The following is a 14,363-nucleotide window of genomic DNA, read 5'->3' as shown; positions in this document are numbered from 1 at the left end:
AAGTTGCAAAGTGGGAAGCAGCCTGTTGATATAGCTGTCCCTTTGCAAACATTGCAAACCTCGAACCCTGCTATCTAGCAAACAGGAAGAACAGTAAGCGAGCAAGCAAACGAGCGATGTCCTGATTGGGGACATATGGAAAGCCAAAGTAAGAGCATGAATTTATGTAAATGTAGTTCCATTAGAAACAATATGAACCCGAAAAAGACATAGACAGGGTGTTTGCGGAAAAGAACTAGACAGGTAAAAATGCCCAGTATGTTAGGGGGAATAAAATAACGAAAAGAGGCAATATGAGACATGAAAAGCTCATTCATCGCTCCAAGAATCCTCTTATTTTTTGTCCGTCGACACGAGGGATTGGTGATCAGAGCGCATGTATTCCCAAGGAATCCCCAACAAGAACAATTGACTCGACAACCGATATCACGTGCCATTTGGTATATCCAGCAACAGTCATGGCCAGAATAATGATATGCATTCACCAAAGAATTGATTGACGCTCAAGTTCGAGGCCAATTAAGATTCCCGGTTAAGATGGCCTAGTACCATTGAGACCTATTCAGACAGCCAGAAGAGGCTCACGACCATTCGCCTGCTCTGCCGGCTCAACAGACGCAACAATGCCAGACTCGAGAGCCTGAGCGACAGGAGCGGCCTTGGGGGCCTCCGGGAAGTCCTCGTGCTTGATGACGGGCTCGACGGCAGGCTTGGCGACAGGGGCGGTGAAGTTGGCAACGGGCTCGGTAACGGTCTCACGCTTGATCGGGCTCGCCAGCTTGGTCTCCCGGGAGGCAGAGCGTCGGTGGGCGATGTAACCTTGAGCCTTAGAGCTGTACTCACCGACATACTGCTTCACCAAGTCGGTGGCGTGAGAGGTACGCTCGCCAGCCATGTCCCGAAGCTGGTTGGTCTGGGAGTTGATGATCTCTTGGTAGTTGATAATCTGCTCGTCGATGAATTCACGGTTGCTGATGTAGATCAGGGGGTGAAGTATGTGGTGGTCACGGCAATCAAGGCCACGCCCCAGAAGGGAAGGAAGCGGAGCAGCCAGTAGCCGATGAAAGCAGCATTGAAAGCCTAAGCCGTTAGTCTCTGCCTTTTTTTTCTTCGTTGATAAGTTCACAAGTTGCAACCTACAAAAACGGTGTGGATGACATTCTCAGCAAACAGGATGCGCTGGAACTCGATCAGGAAAAAGTCCACGAGCTGCTCAAGGTCCTCGAGGACACCCTCAATAACCTCCTTGGGGACAGTGTAGTAACGGCGGGGGCGGAATCCACTGGCGATTCCCCGCTTGAGGATGACATGGCCAGCAATCTCGACGGTGGCGGTCACTAAACGCAATTGTTAACCAACCACTCTGTTGACCGTAGGTCACGCGACCAACTCACCTCCCAACGACATGTACAGGAACTTGAAGGCCCAGCGGAGGAGAGGCATGTAACGAGCGGCGAAGATGAAACAAATCATGCTAGCGTAGGAAACGGCGGTCGCACGGGGTTGTTCCCACTATACCCAGAGAAAGATTAGCAAAGCTATCCAACTTGAAGACGAGGGCGACAACTCACGCTCAAAAGGCTGTACATCAAAGAGTGGTAGTCTAGACACTTGTCAATATCCCATCACCCAATCAATCCAGTTCTTATGACATACGAGTCAATGGTTGACCATCGGCGGTGGTGTTCGAAGGGGTCACACGCGAGTTTTTCAGATCACGGAACTCATCGCTGGTGCGGGATGCTTCGGACTTCACATTATTGACAATTGGGCCTGTGGATGAAGTGGTCAGCTTGCTTTGATCGACTTTCGGAGACTTTCAGACGCCTGCTTACCCTTGGTAATAACATCGCGGATGCCTGAACGCAAAAGGGTCAAGGTCAGTCTCTCCCACGAAATCTAGGGAAAAGAAAAGAGCGCAATACTGCAGGGTGACTGAGGTCAGTATATTCATGTTGTCAAATGGAATTGACTTGGTTCTCTTACCTTACTGCCCGTGTTAGGGTAGGTCACGTCACCAGAAGCCATAACGGTGAGATTGTGAGAAGCTTCAGGGGGAAACTTTAAAAACGGAATTAGAAAATTCGTAAGAAGCGTATCAACCGAGTCAAGGCGTGGAATGCAGAAAAGAAATTAAAGGGGGGAAGAGGAAGAAGAAGAGGAAGAGAAGGTGAGAGCACAGAAAAGATAAGGAAGGATTCTCGACTTCCAGGTTGTTGTGATGCTGTCATGTGCGCTGCCAAGCCCCGAACAGCTCTGGATTCAGGGCATTTGTCTTATGACGAATATCTACTTGGGAACATGTCTTATAAGGAGTACATTCACTGGAAATACCTTTTATTAGGAGGGGATAACTGGAAAATACATAGTCTGACCTTGCAAGTATGTTTGTTGTACATATCAGGCCACCCCGAGACTATTGTGTCTTCAACGCCATACCCCAAAGCTATATATATACTCCACACGATGTCGATGTACAACATAGCTATGACTTCATACACAGCCAATCACAACTAGTTCCCTAACCTTGAGCTCTTATGCAATACTCTATCCTACCCAGCTGTACCCCAGAATCCAAAGTATAAGCCTTAAGATTGATTTCCGAATCGATTTCGCTTCCATGTTGGGTAAGGACCGTAAGGTATTCCAACATATGATCGCCAATCCCCGCTAGCATATTTAGCCTCATCGAGTCCGAATTCGGTAATAATCTGCTATTGATCTGTTATTAGAAATATCATTATATTAGGAGTATCCTGGGTTTCACCTTTCTACTTTCCAAGTCGGCTACGACAGAACAAACGTGGCAGGCCATTCAACAGTACTTCGGTTGCCCTAATGGCAAAGCAGGTAGCTCCCCCATTTTCTGCCTTGACATATTGAGACCATCACCAAGACATTGGAGTATAGTACTCCTCCCAATGAATAGGCGTATCAGCCTCCTTAAACTTTTCCATCCCTCCAGAAACGCCATCCTCCGTGCCCACCCAATTACCCAACTCAACACGCTCTGCCCAGCTTGTCAATATCTTATCCAAGAACTGGCCATGACCCCATCCGGGGAGAAGCCTAGAGTAGTAGATAATTTGATATAGCTGATCGGCTTCATCGGTAAGTAGGGGAGGATTCGAAGACGGACCAAGTAGCAGGCCGTTGCTACTTCGCGCATAGCCATTCGCACCGATACCAAACGGTAAAAGTAGCTTATACTAATTTCCATAGTCTTGCGCTATATCTTCTATGTAAAGACTAGTAGGGATAAATCCTGGTTCCCTATCAGGGAACCAGGGTCCAACCTAAGGGGATATGCTCTCTCCCTTACCTCTGAATAGAAGTAGAGGAATTGGATCCTTCTCGTTATAGTCGATCCTGTTACTTAAATCAGAGAAAAGCTTGGGAAAAGGCTGATCTGCAATATCTGACAGCGATTGGAGTTGAACTCTAGGAGCGATATATCGGAACGAAAGACGTCGATTTAGAAGAGCGAGAAGAAACGATCGGAGAAAAGTATCCTGTACCTCTTTTATATAAGCCTCGTCGAGGACCACAGTAGGATATAAAAGATCTATCTAGGTCTAGAGCGATGGTAGCGTAAGCTTGGAGTCACCGGGAAGTTTTTGCTCAATGGTATCGATAAGTCGAACAAAAGCGGCCACTACTCTTTCAACGTCACGTTTTGTGAAAGTTTCAAGATTCCATGGGAAGAATTTCGAAGGCGTTGAAGACGTGTACACTTTTCCATCTTTAATCATCTGAAGGTACACTGTAAGAATATCCTGCAGAGGTCTCCATTGCCATGATTTATCGCAATCGCAAATCAGACTTTCCCAGTCTGGAAAAAAAGCTGCAAGCTCTGTACTCTGATCGAAGCTGATTTATAGTTAGAATAAAATAGTGATATAGGACAAGTTGATCACAAACATGATACCAACTTCTTCAACATCGACCGCCCCGGTAGCCGGATATAACCAAACAAAACGATCACCCCATATTTTGAGGGTTGAGGAATCAAAAAAACGTGTTTGCTCCTGTAAACCATATAAAAAATAAAAGAAGCAGAGACCCGAGTCTGTTACCGGAGCAGAATTCACTACCTTCGCCAGACGTAGGAACGAAACCAGATTCGGAATCAGATGGGAATCAATTTTAACGGGAGCGGAAGTTTGCCACCAACTAGTGGAAGACAATGTAGACAAATCATTTCCGGCCCCTGTCCATGCATGTTCTAAAATCTTGTTGTGAAGATCGGCAGAAAGTGCCGGGTCAAATTGGGACTCCGGCATTAGTGCAGGCTAACAGTCAGTAGGGCGGACCCGATAGGGCAATCGGGAAGCTTTCACGGATGACACGGGATATACAACACCTCGGACACCGAAATGGGGGAGTTTTGCAAACTTTGCTGGATAAATACGCCCAGCGAGTGTGGCAGTTAACTAAGGAAACCAGAAGAGGCAAGGATCGCGCTAGCACACTAGGCTGTATCAGGAAGTAGGGTGTATTATTGCAGGGTCCAACGTGATATGTTTAGCTTTACAGGGTGCTATCAAATTGGGCTGAAAATGTTGAAATGGGCGATTATGAAATGGATGAATGGGGTTGCTGGTGGGATTGAGGAGTTCAAAGACACTGATATGCCTGGTAATTAAGAGAAGTATCAGATCCCGTTGTCTTGGGTGAATTGAGTTCTTATGCCTATCTAAATACCTGCCAAGATGACCTGGCAGCATCAAATTCAAGTGTGAATGTAGATATAGAACGGCGATACAGATACGCTCTCACATCCGGATATACAGTGTCAGTGCGACATGCACCCCAAATGACCCTCAATTTGGGTGGGAACGCGATGATCCTAGTGTCACTCCAGGGCACCATTTCACGTAGTATCAGAGCCCCACAAAATTGTGCATCCACCTTGAGCCCTACGGTCGATATTCACCCCGGATTTCGGTGCCCCTCTCAATCGAGATATTCGCGCTCTGTTCAGAAGTCGCAGTTTCCCAGGTTCTCGATGTGGCAATCCGAACTCCATCGTAGGCTCCCCTTCCGTGGCCACCGTATTGACATCTCCCTCTCTTCGGGAATGACCTCGAGAAGAACGCCGTGGCCAAGCCACCGACGCTGCTTTCCATGACACCGGCTTCTCGACGTGGTCAACCATGGCATTGACGTGCGCTGGCTCTCCCAGGAGACCGAGAAATTCCACAAGAGCATCACCGACGAGGAGAAATGGCAGCTGGCCATCCATATCTACAACCCGGACCACCAGAAGATCCGCGCGAGCTACCACCTACCCATTTCGGCAATTAGGCCGTCGAGTCGTTCTCAACCCGATCTTTGACGGGAGAAAGACCCGTGAATGCAGAGATAGACGCCCATGTATGAGGTAAACGAGAGGCCAGACGAGGCTAAACACCCGGGCTTCCGCGACTTCGCGCAGGAGTACTACTAGGATGTCTCCTGCGTGGGGACGCCGTGCCGCTGGAGAAGCCGGATAACTTCTTCACGGACCACTTCAAGTGCGATGACATACTTTCGTCCGTCGTCCTGATCCGCTAGCCGTTTCTGACAGACAATCCCGCGACCGCCATCAAGACCGCCGACGACAGCACCAAGTTCGCTTCAAGTGAGGACGTCTCCTTCACCGTCTTGTAAGTCCAAAGTGCAGAATCTCAGGTCCGAACCCTTAATGGTGGCTAGACGTCAAGCCGGATGATACCGGGTATCCTGTCAACCGGCAGCCACTGGCCCACATCAACAACTAGTACTCCGGCGCCGATCCACCATGTGACATGGATCAACGCCGAGCGCTAGTCGCTGCCGCTCTTTGTGAATCTGGACTAGGAGAATGAATTGTGCCGTGAGATCCTGCGCATCCGGAGATTCCGAGGGCAAGGACAACGAGCGAACCATCTCCTATTGAATTATCTACGAAGTACAGGATGGACTATTTGGATCGAATTAGGCTTTACTATTCCGTCATCCATAATATTTAGTTCTTCAAGGGAAGCGATTACCATCTCGGCAAGACTTGACTAAGTCCTTGAAGCCTAGTTCTAGCTACCTAGTTAACTTATGATAACGAACTAACGAACTACTCACGTAGTTAACCAGTTAACCAACAGAGTTAACTAATAGACAGGAGCTGTTACGAATAGAAACTGTCAAACCGTGGAATTCAATATTTATGGCCGGAAGGGGAAGGACCATGGATCGACAGCTTGTACATAGGATTGTCCACTTCTCCACTATTGATGGCCTGATCCTTATCCTGGGGATATTCTGACAACATACGTCAAGTCTAGCCCTACAGGGAGTTCAGGACTACCGAGTCAAGCACTAAGGTGCAGGGATTTCACTAGGGAAGCCGTCATTTAACGCTCACTGATGTCAATACAAACTGCGTCGAACTCAAGTATATCGTACTTTGTTAGTCTGTCGGAACATGTCACTGCTGATCCCGAATATTTACTAGGGCTAAAAAAGTCTGGATTGTTGTTGGACGCAGTGACTTTTTTTTTGTCACGCCACTCGCCACTGGTGAACTATCCAAGGACTTCAGAACTGAACGATTTTGACGGAATTTGCCGGTTCTGTCTATTATTTTGTCTCCACAGACGTTATTTTCTATGACATGGAAAATTCTTCAGCCAACTGCCAAAATGGGGTTCATGCTTCATGCCACCCAACCCGGCGTGTTCCGCAGCCACAACAGCGAGGAAACAGGTTGGCTGATAGAACATCAGTTGACCTAATGCAGAGCTTGACTAAATGACGAAATGACGAAATGAAGATCAATCGAAATTGAATTGCTTATATTGAGCTTCTTCTGCTTCAAAGTCTTGTTTTTTCTTTTCTACATTCATCATCAACAAGCCTTACTCTCCAATCAGCCAAGTCAATCTGCCAGCTTCACCAGCTATGGAATCATTATCTGCTTTCGTCAAGCGCAATGATGCGCTTAAAATCAATCCTCCTTCCGCCGCTATCCATATCACTAGCCGTGGCAGTGACTGGCTATGGACTGTCTTTGCGATAAACTACTTCTCTCTTGTCGTCTTCCTTGGCCTCTTGTTCCGGACCCCGCGCAGAGACCGCATCTTCCACTATATCAGTATCTTGACCGTTACTCTCTCTGGTATCTGTTACTTTACCATGGCTTCTGATATTGGCTCCATGGCTGTTGCCCCCGAATGGGTACGAAGCAGTCATGAAGTCGCCGGAGCCACTCGACAGGTGTTTTGGATCCGGTACTTGGACTGGTACGTTAATCCTACCTTGATCCAGGATCCCTGATGGAGGTGACTAACGAGCTATTAGGTTTACTACGATGCCTTTGATCATTTTCAATGTGCTGCTGACAGCGGGTGTCTACTGGCACACCATCCTGTACACTGTCATGATGTCGATCATCTTTGTCATCCTGTTCTTCGTCGGTGCCATCGTCCCTGATACCTATCGCTGGGGTTACTACACCATCGGCACCGTGGCGCTTTTCCTTGCCTTGGAGAACATCGTCTGGGCTGGCATCACCCACGCCAATGCCCTGGGTGGTAATATCAAAAAGTTCTACACCTTCTTGGGCCCTTACGTCTTTATCCTCTGGATCCTGTACCCTATCTGCTGGGCCTGTTCAGAGGGTGGCAACGTCATTGCCCCGGATTCAGAGCAGATCTTCTACGGTATCCTGGATGTGTTCAGCAAGCCCATCTTGTGTTGGATTATCCTCTTTGCCCACACCCGCATTGATATCACCCAGCTGGATCTCCGTCTCTATGACCGTGGAGATGTGGAGAGGATCACGCCGAGATTCAATGAGAAGGAGGAAGAGAGAGGTGCGGCCGCTGCCAACAACGATCCCGCCCAACATGTTTAGACCCCTGTCCGATACCCCTTGTCTGATACCAACAGTCGAGGGATTCCCTCGCTGAAGACTCAAATTGCGTTGCAGAAGTGAGAAGTGCTTCGGCACTCCCCTATTCCCAGGTATATGTGTTATTGCCCTTATTGCCCTACGAGATACGTCCTATCTGTATTTATATGAACATGTCTAATAATAGTCCAATTTATCCTCGATTAATATATGCAGACTTATTCCTATTCACTGGCTCTGCTATAACTAGACAACAATCCGATTTCTTAAGCTGGCCAGATGGCCAGGTACAGTATTCCGAGCGATATGACTTAAAATTGCGGGGGCCATCTCGGGGATCATCATTGTGCCTATCATTCAGAAAGGACTCTATCCTTCCTTACAAATAGATGAGTCTCATTTGGACCGATTTTACGGATGGCGACGGCAGTCGGACTCATCTTCTTGGCTCTCTCTATGGTTTACACTTATCTACTAGGGACCACTCACATGTGCTGCTCTAAGTTCCGGCGTACTTTGGAACGTTGGCGGAGGTGTTTTACCTTACCATGGGAACCGATTATGCTTATAACCACCCGCCTAACATTGTAAGGCTGTCTAATTTCGAGCTCGCAGTCTACCCCGCCAAGGCCTACCCAAGTACGTATTAACCTCGGATACAATTTGTATTTTGAGTTTGATTGCTTAATTTATTTCGCTTAATCCCTAAAAATAGATATTTGATGATACTACTAGTTGGACAATGCCCACTACTATCGGAGGCAGCCTCGCTTCAGCCTCGGTCTCAGCCTCATTGGGGGCCTAATTCGGTAGTTCATATACAACATACGGGCATTCCTCTATCCTCTCTCATTTTTATTCTCAACGCCTAAAACGAAATTGTTACTGAAAATGGCAGAGCCAAACCTTTCCCCCGCTTGTTTTACAGAGTACAATGAGCAAACCCAAAGCAGCCTATTCTCGCTCCTACCTCCAGAGATTCGCTATGAGATTTTCGCTTACGCTTTAACAAGTGCCCCGGACACCAGGCAACAACCTGAGCGAGATGGATACTGCACCCGACCAGGGTATGAGACCCCCCATCGAACCTACACAGAACTGCTCCAAACCTGCAGAAAAATCTACATGGAGGCATGGTTTATGCCCTTCATCTGTTCAGAGCATGCATTCTGGATGGCCTCATCGGAACGTGTTCCGGAGCGAATTATCACGGTTGAGAAGATGCAGCAATGTCTAGATCTAATTCATGATCGACATGGCGAAGTGCAGGGCGGCCATATTCGAGTGTTTCCTCAGCTATGGTGCCTCGAGGGCACCGAAGACTTCAATGGTATATTCGCCATGCGTCATTTTTATCCCAAGTCTGTCACCATCACTATCCGATACACCGACACCTGGTACTGGGAATCAAACGACGAGTTGCACATTGAAGGAGAGTGGGGCAGATGGCTGGTGCTGCCCTCTAGCGTCACCAGGTTCTGCATCGATATTGAAAGCATCGAGCGACGTAAAGACGAAGTGGACTATATTGCGGGCGAAATGGCCGACCGATGGCGATTCCAGCGCGCCGATGGCACCAACATGGTCGCAGCCAGGGCCGATACCTCCGTATCTAGATGGACGGGAAGTTCCATGCTTGGCGGAGAGCGCTGGGTGCGTGATGAGGAGGCGCCTGGTCAGCTTCGGTATTATTTTGCGACTGTAACGTGGCGACCTTCGCAAGAGCCCTTGGATGACCAGGGTTTGAATCCTCCTCTCGAAGTCGATTGGATCCGCCCATCAACTCCGGATTTGGGCTGTAATTATATCGAAGAAGCGGATTTGGACAGGCTCGGAATATCCATGACAGTTCCTGCTGAACAAGCGGTTGCTGAATATATCGCTGACAGGGATCGCAGGCGTGATGACATGGATCGCATGCGTGAGGCGGTGGAGCAAACCGTTCGCCAGGTTTTACCTTTTGCCCAGCGATATGAAGCGCGTGCACTGCGTACACCTAGAGCTAGAAGACCATCTGACTATGACCTTGATGAAGAGGTTGAGGTTCCAATTTGGCATTGGTTTTGAAATGTATATCCTTCTCAATCGAAATTCAAGTGTTCAAGTGATAATCTTTCCAACGAAAATGTAAAGTTACCATAACAAAATAAAGGACCACGTGACCCACGCGTTGCCATCGAACCCGATTAGGTCTGTTTTGATTCTCATTCCCCGACAACCCAGCGCGACCCACAACCCACAATCTCCATGATTGTGCATTTACGATTTACAACTCTCCCTATACGCCATTAATTTCTAGCTTCATTTCATCCGCTTTCGTCAACGGCGCGTTGTCTAGGTCATGGCGGCAAGCGCGAGGGCGCAGAAGCCCGTCGGCTCAGCGCCATGGATTGCAGCAGAGAAGGAAAACATGGCGGAGCTTGTAGAGCAAGAACTCGAAGAAGTGGAATACCCTGTCCGACACGAACTGGACTGGTTAAATGAACATATGACCGAGATATTATCCAAAGGCCAGGCGTGAGTTGCGACCGCACACTACTATATGTGTCTACTTAGCTAACAATCACACAGGAACTTCGCGGACGTGTTCAAGACGCCCGGAAAGATGAGAGGTAAGACGCCTCGAACCGCTCGGAAGCGTAACCCGGAAGAGTCTCGAGTGGTGAGTATTGTTCATATCGAATTGGTTCAACAGCTCTCGTCTAATGCCTCTTGTAGCCCTTGAGCGAGATCTTCTCATCCGCCCAGAAACAATTGGAAAACCAAGCAAGCCCGAGCCCATTCATGCATCGTGTTGTTTCTAAGCCCGCTCCCATGGCGGCATCGCCTGTGCCCCGCACCAATATCGTGACAGAGCAAGCTTCGCAGCCCGAATACCCCGATCTCACCCAAACTCTGAACTCCTTCCCCACATACAACACTGACTCGGGCTATCATGGCATGCCCGATGATGATGAGATGGTACTGCCTGACGTGCAACAAGAATCACAGGCTTCTACTCAGCCTTGTACCCAGTCTTTTGAACAGGACGCGCCCATGAATATGGATACTCAAGAGGTCGAGATCTCGGCCAGTCAACAAACGACTGAGGAAACCTTCCACTCTGCGCGGGAAGAGATCCGCTTCCGTGGGGAGACCGTCGAACCAAACAAGGACCCAATCCCAACCCCAGCTCCAGCTCCATCCCAGGAGCGAACAGCGCATCCAATGACATCGGTTCCTAAAGAATCTGAGACTGAAATCATGTCGACTCCAACTAAAATAAGAAAATCGAAACCAGATGTCAAAATCCCGGAAAAGCAACTGGATGAGAAACCTGCACCAAAGAAAAGTGATCCGGCTGTCTCAAAACCCGAGCAATCCCCAGAAAAGGCCCTGGTGGCCCCAGTATCTCCGGTAGCTCCACCTACCAAGACGCAAGAGTCTCATTCAGAGGACGAGGATATGGAAGGTGCCACCGAAGATGCTACGAAAGACGACACAGTTCTCGACAATCTTGATGATATCGGCTCTCCTTCGGATGGTTCTACTCCAGAGCGACCATTCGCCCGGAAAAGCAGCTTGAGCTTCGCCACCCTTCCTGCGCGGGAACCTTTGAAGACTCGAACAAGCCATATTGACCTGGCGAAAATGAGTACTGCCGGACGTCCTAGTTACTTTGGCAGACAGACTGGCGGCCATAGGATTCCGCAAGCTGCAGCAGATGATAATTCCGGTCCCATGGCGTTGGAAATTGACAACGAGAAAGAACCAAGTGACGAAGCGGATCCTGACCAGGCTACCAGGATGCACAGCAAAAAATCCACCCAGTCCTTACATGATAGAATCAGCATGCTAGGCAAGCTCCAGCCATCCCGACCCCGAAAGTCAATCCCATCCGCTTCTGGGCTACCAGGTCAGATTCCCTACCCAGACCTTCAAGCTTCCAAGGCTGAAGCAAAGTCTGAAGCTTCGAACGAAAGGGCACAGGAGGCTCCAACTTCAGAGCCTATGTCGGTGGACGATGACTGGATCAAGCCTCTGAGCTCTCCCCAGAAACATGAGCTTTCCAGGAGCAAGACCACAGATGTCATGGAGAAGCTTGCTGAATTCGAAAAGGCGCGAGCAGTCAATAAGAAAGATGCATTTCAAGCAGAGCCTGAACGTCCCACATCTACCTCGATGTTCTCTTCACCCCGACCGCAAGGCTACCAGCAAAGCGCTTCTTTTCCTCATATGCCGGTTGATACATCTACTACTCCAACAGGTTCGCCAAGACGCTTTGACGGTCATCTCAGTGCTTCGAAGCTGAAACTGCACTCGATTATGAAATCTGCCAAAGGATTGTTCTCCAGCACTGGCGCCACACCACGGATGGAACATTCATCACCTGAGCAGGCGCGCATTCAGCCAGGTGCTGGCACACTCACTAAACATGACAAACATTTATCTCAACCAGTCCCTATCAGCAGTCCTCAACGCCCAGAAGGCCGGCGCACACGAAGCTCGACCGAGAAAGAGGAGAAACGTCGCCAGCACAGACGCGAAGAGCAGGAGCGTGAGGATCAAGAAGAAGAAGCGCGTGTCGAGAGAGCCCGGGAACAAGAAAAGCAAAGGGCCCTCCAGCTCAAATCCGCTCAGGAAAATTCCTCGGTCGAGCCGGAAGAGAGGGCAGGCTCAGCAGTACACAAGACCTCCCAGTCACAACGCCAACAATCTCGCGAACCTGAATTGGTCCAGGAGTCTAACTCGAAATTTGCCATCCCTCAGCCAAAGCCAAATGACCGTCGTCCTCTCAAACCCACTCGCGAGCCCGTGAAACGCCCAACGCCGCAACCCATGTCAATTCGTGTCGGCAGCACCATGTCTCGTCAACAAATCCCTGTTCCGTCGTCTTCCAGTGCTCAGGAGTCGAGTGTGTCCGTAGCCACCTCTGCCCCTGCATCCAAACCAACTCTGAAAAAGAAGGGTAGCAATGCATCCTTACATACAACATCTTCTGCAAGCAGCTTTAAGAGCTCTATTTCCAGTCAAACGCAAGCTCAGCGCAAGGCTCAGGTTGCCAGCGACCGCAAAAGGGAGCAAGACCGCGAGGCACGCCGGAAGGAAGAACAGAAGCGTGAGATAGAACGCAAACGTGCTGCCCAGCAACAACAACAAGATGAGGCCCGTCGCCAGGAGATGAGAAGTCGTGCTGAAGCTGAAAGGGAGCGCCAAGCTGAAAGAGAGCGTCAGGCTGAAAGAGAACGCCAGGCTGAAAGAGAACGCCAGGCTGAAAGAGAGCGCCAGGCTGAAAGAGAGCGCCAGGCTGAAAGAGAGCGCCAGGCCGAACGGGAGCGTCAGGCCGAACGGGAACGCCGTGAACGGTCGGCTCAGGAAGATCCAAATAAAGCCGCCCGTATGGAGGCGATCAAGAAACGACAAGCGGAGAATGCTCGGAAGCATGGGCGGCAAGGCAGCCAGCAAATAGTCAACGAGGTAAGCGCCTTGTTTCAATTCGGGTTTTCATATTGCTAACAGTCTCCAGGGACCAATTCTGCAGCACGAGCAGCCTTATTCTCAGTCTTCTCAACGGAGTGACTTGGGTTCTTCCCGTCCTGCTTCTCGCCTGGGTAGCTCAATTCAGGCATTTGGCGGCCGCAGCATCAACCCACCTCCGCCTAACCCCGCGAAACCCCCAAAGAGAGGCAACGATGAAAACAGCCTGCGGCCTGCGCCGTCTAAACCCAGCAGCGTGCAATCAACTGGCGAGTTTAAACGGCGAAAGACAGAGGATGAGCACAACCCTATTCCACCTGTGCGCACAATGGCACAACCTATCCGTCAATCGAATATCAGAAAGGTTAGTAACATCGGATCCTATGCAATTTTCTTTCGGGCAAATTATTGACTTCAGGAATCTATGCAGCCTTCTACCCTTGGCCGTGGACAGTCTTCCATGGCACCGCAGTCGGGCTCTTCCAGCTACAGAAATGCTCAACCTCAGCGTCCCGCTCATCCTATAGTCACGTACACGAACGGCAAGATACCGTTTGCCGAACCAAATCATGCGCCTCCGCCAAGCGCACACAAGATTGCGCCCAACTCCGCCCAACGCCCACCAGCCAAACCATCTCCAAAGTACCCAAGTGGTGAAAGTATTCACTTGCCGGAGATCAACACTGATAGCGAAGATGATGACGATTCCGACTCCGAAATGTTCCCTGTTCCCAAGTGGGCACAGTCAAAGGAACTGGAGGGTCTTCTCCGGGAGCAGGATGGTATGGAAGTTGACTCGATCTTCGGGCCGATTGCACCATTCTCTCTAGAAGACACCTTCAAGGCGGACAAGAAGGTCAAGAAATACCGTGACCGCACCAGTAGTGCGAACTGGTCCGGACCCGATGGACTTACTCAGGAGGAGATTCGGAGAGATGTTGCTGAACGACAGCGGTTGCGGCTCAATGGTGGTTGGAGATTCAACAGCCAGTGATCAGCCAGTGATCAGCCAGGTGATTTTTCTTTCTTGGATTGT

General features: G+C 49.5%; 5 protein-coding genes across 5 annotated transcripts; 3 read left to right on the top strand and 2 right to left on the bottom strand.

Moving 5' to 3' along the window:
• Positions 1-562: 562 nt before the first annotated feature.
• Positions 563-2,028, bottom strand: N7518_010412 (uncharacterized protein; the record flags this gene model as incomplete). Its single annotated transcript, XM_057191338.1, has 7 exons — positions 563-1,080; positions 1,137-1,337; positions 1,395-1,512; positions 1,572-1,603; positions 1,657-1,773; positions 1,836-1,899; positions 1,987-2,028. 7 exons carry the CDS (start codon positions 2,026-2,028, stop codon positions 563-565), a joined length of 1,092 nt encoding a protein of 363 aa, XP_057037474.1.
• A 2,845-nt stretch (positions 2,029-4,873) lies between these two features.
• N7518_010411 (uncharacterized protein) lies at positions 4,874-5,245 on the bottom strand (the record flags this gene model as incomplete). Its single annotated transcript, XM_057191337.1, has 1 exon — positions 4,874-5,245. One exon carries the CDS (start codon positions 5,243-5,245, stop codon positions 4,874-4,876), a length of 372 nt encoding a protein of 123 aa, XP_057037473.1.
• Positions 5,246-6,918: 1,673 nt separating this feature from the next.
• Positions 6,919-7,873, top strand: N7518_010410 (opsin family protein; the record flags this gene model as incomplete). Its single annotated transcript, XM_057191336.1, has 2 exons — positions 6,919-7,259; positions 7,318-7,873. 2 exons carry the CDS (start codon positions 6,919-6,921, stop codon positions 7,871-7,873), a joined length of 897 nt encoding a protein of 298 aa, XP_057037472.1.
• Positions 7,874-8,761: 888 nt separating this feature from the next.
• N7518_010409 (uncharacterized protein) lies at positions 8,762-9,937 on the top strand (the record flags this gene model as incomplete). The annotated part of the gene is made up of 1 exon (XM_057191335.1): positions 8,762-9,937. The coding sequence occupies one exon, from the start codon at positions 8,762-8,764 to the stop codon at positions 9,935-9,937; it is 1,176 nt and encodes a 391-aa protein (XP_057037471.1).
• Positions 9,938-10,211: 274 nt separating this feature from the next.
• On the top strand, positions 10,212-14,321 carry N7518_010408 (uncharacterized protein; the record flags this gene model as incomplete). The annotated part of the gene is made up of 5 exons (XM_057191334.1): positions 10,212-10,387; positions 10,442-10,532; positions 10,589-13,327; positions 13,377-13,691; positions 13,758-14,321. The coding sequence occupies 5 exons, from the start codon at positions 10,212-10,214 to the stop codon at positions 14,319-14,321; spliced, it is 3,885 nt and encodes a 1,294-aa protein (XP_057037470.1).
• Positions 14,322-14,363: the final 42 nt, after the last annotated feature.

Source organism: Penicillium psychrosexuale, assembly GCF_028828465.1.
Source record: "Penicillium psychrosexuale strain IBT 29551 chromosome Unknown utg000006l, whole genome shotgun sequence".
NCBI classification, from domain to species: Eukaryota; Fungi; Ascomycota; class Eurotiomycetes; order Eurotiales; family Aspergillaceae; genus Penicillium; species Penicillium psychrosexuale.
This window is presented reverse-complemented; position numbering and strand designations above follow the sequence as displayed.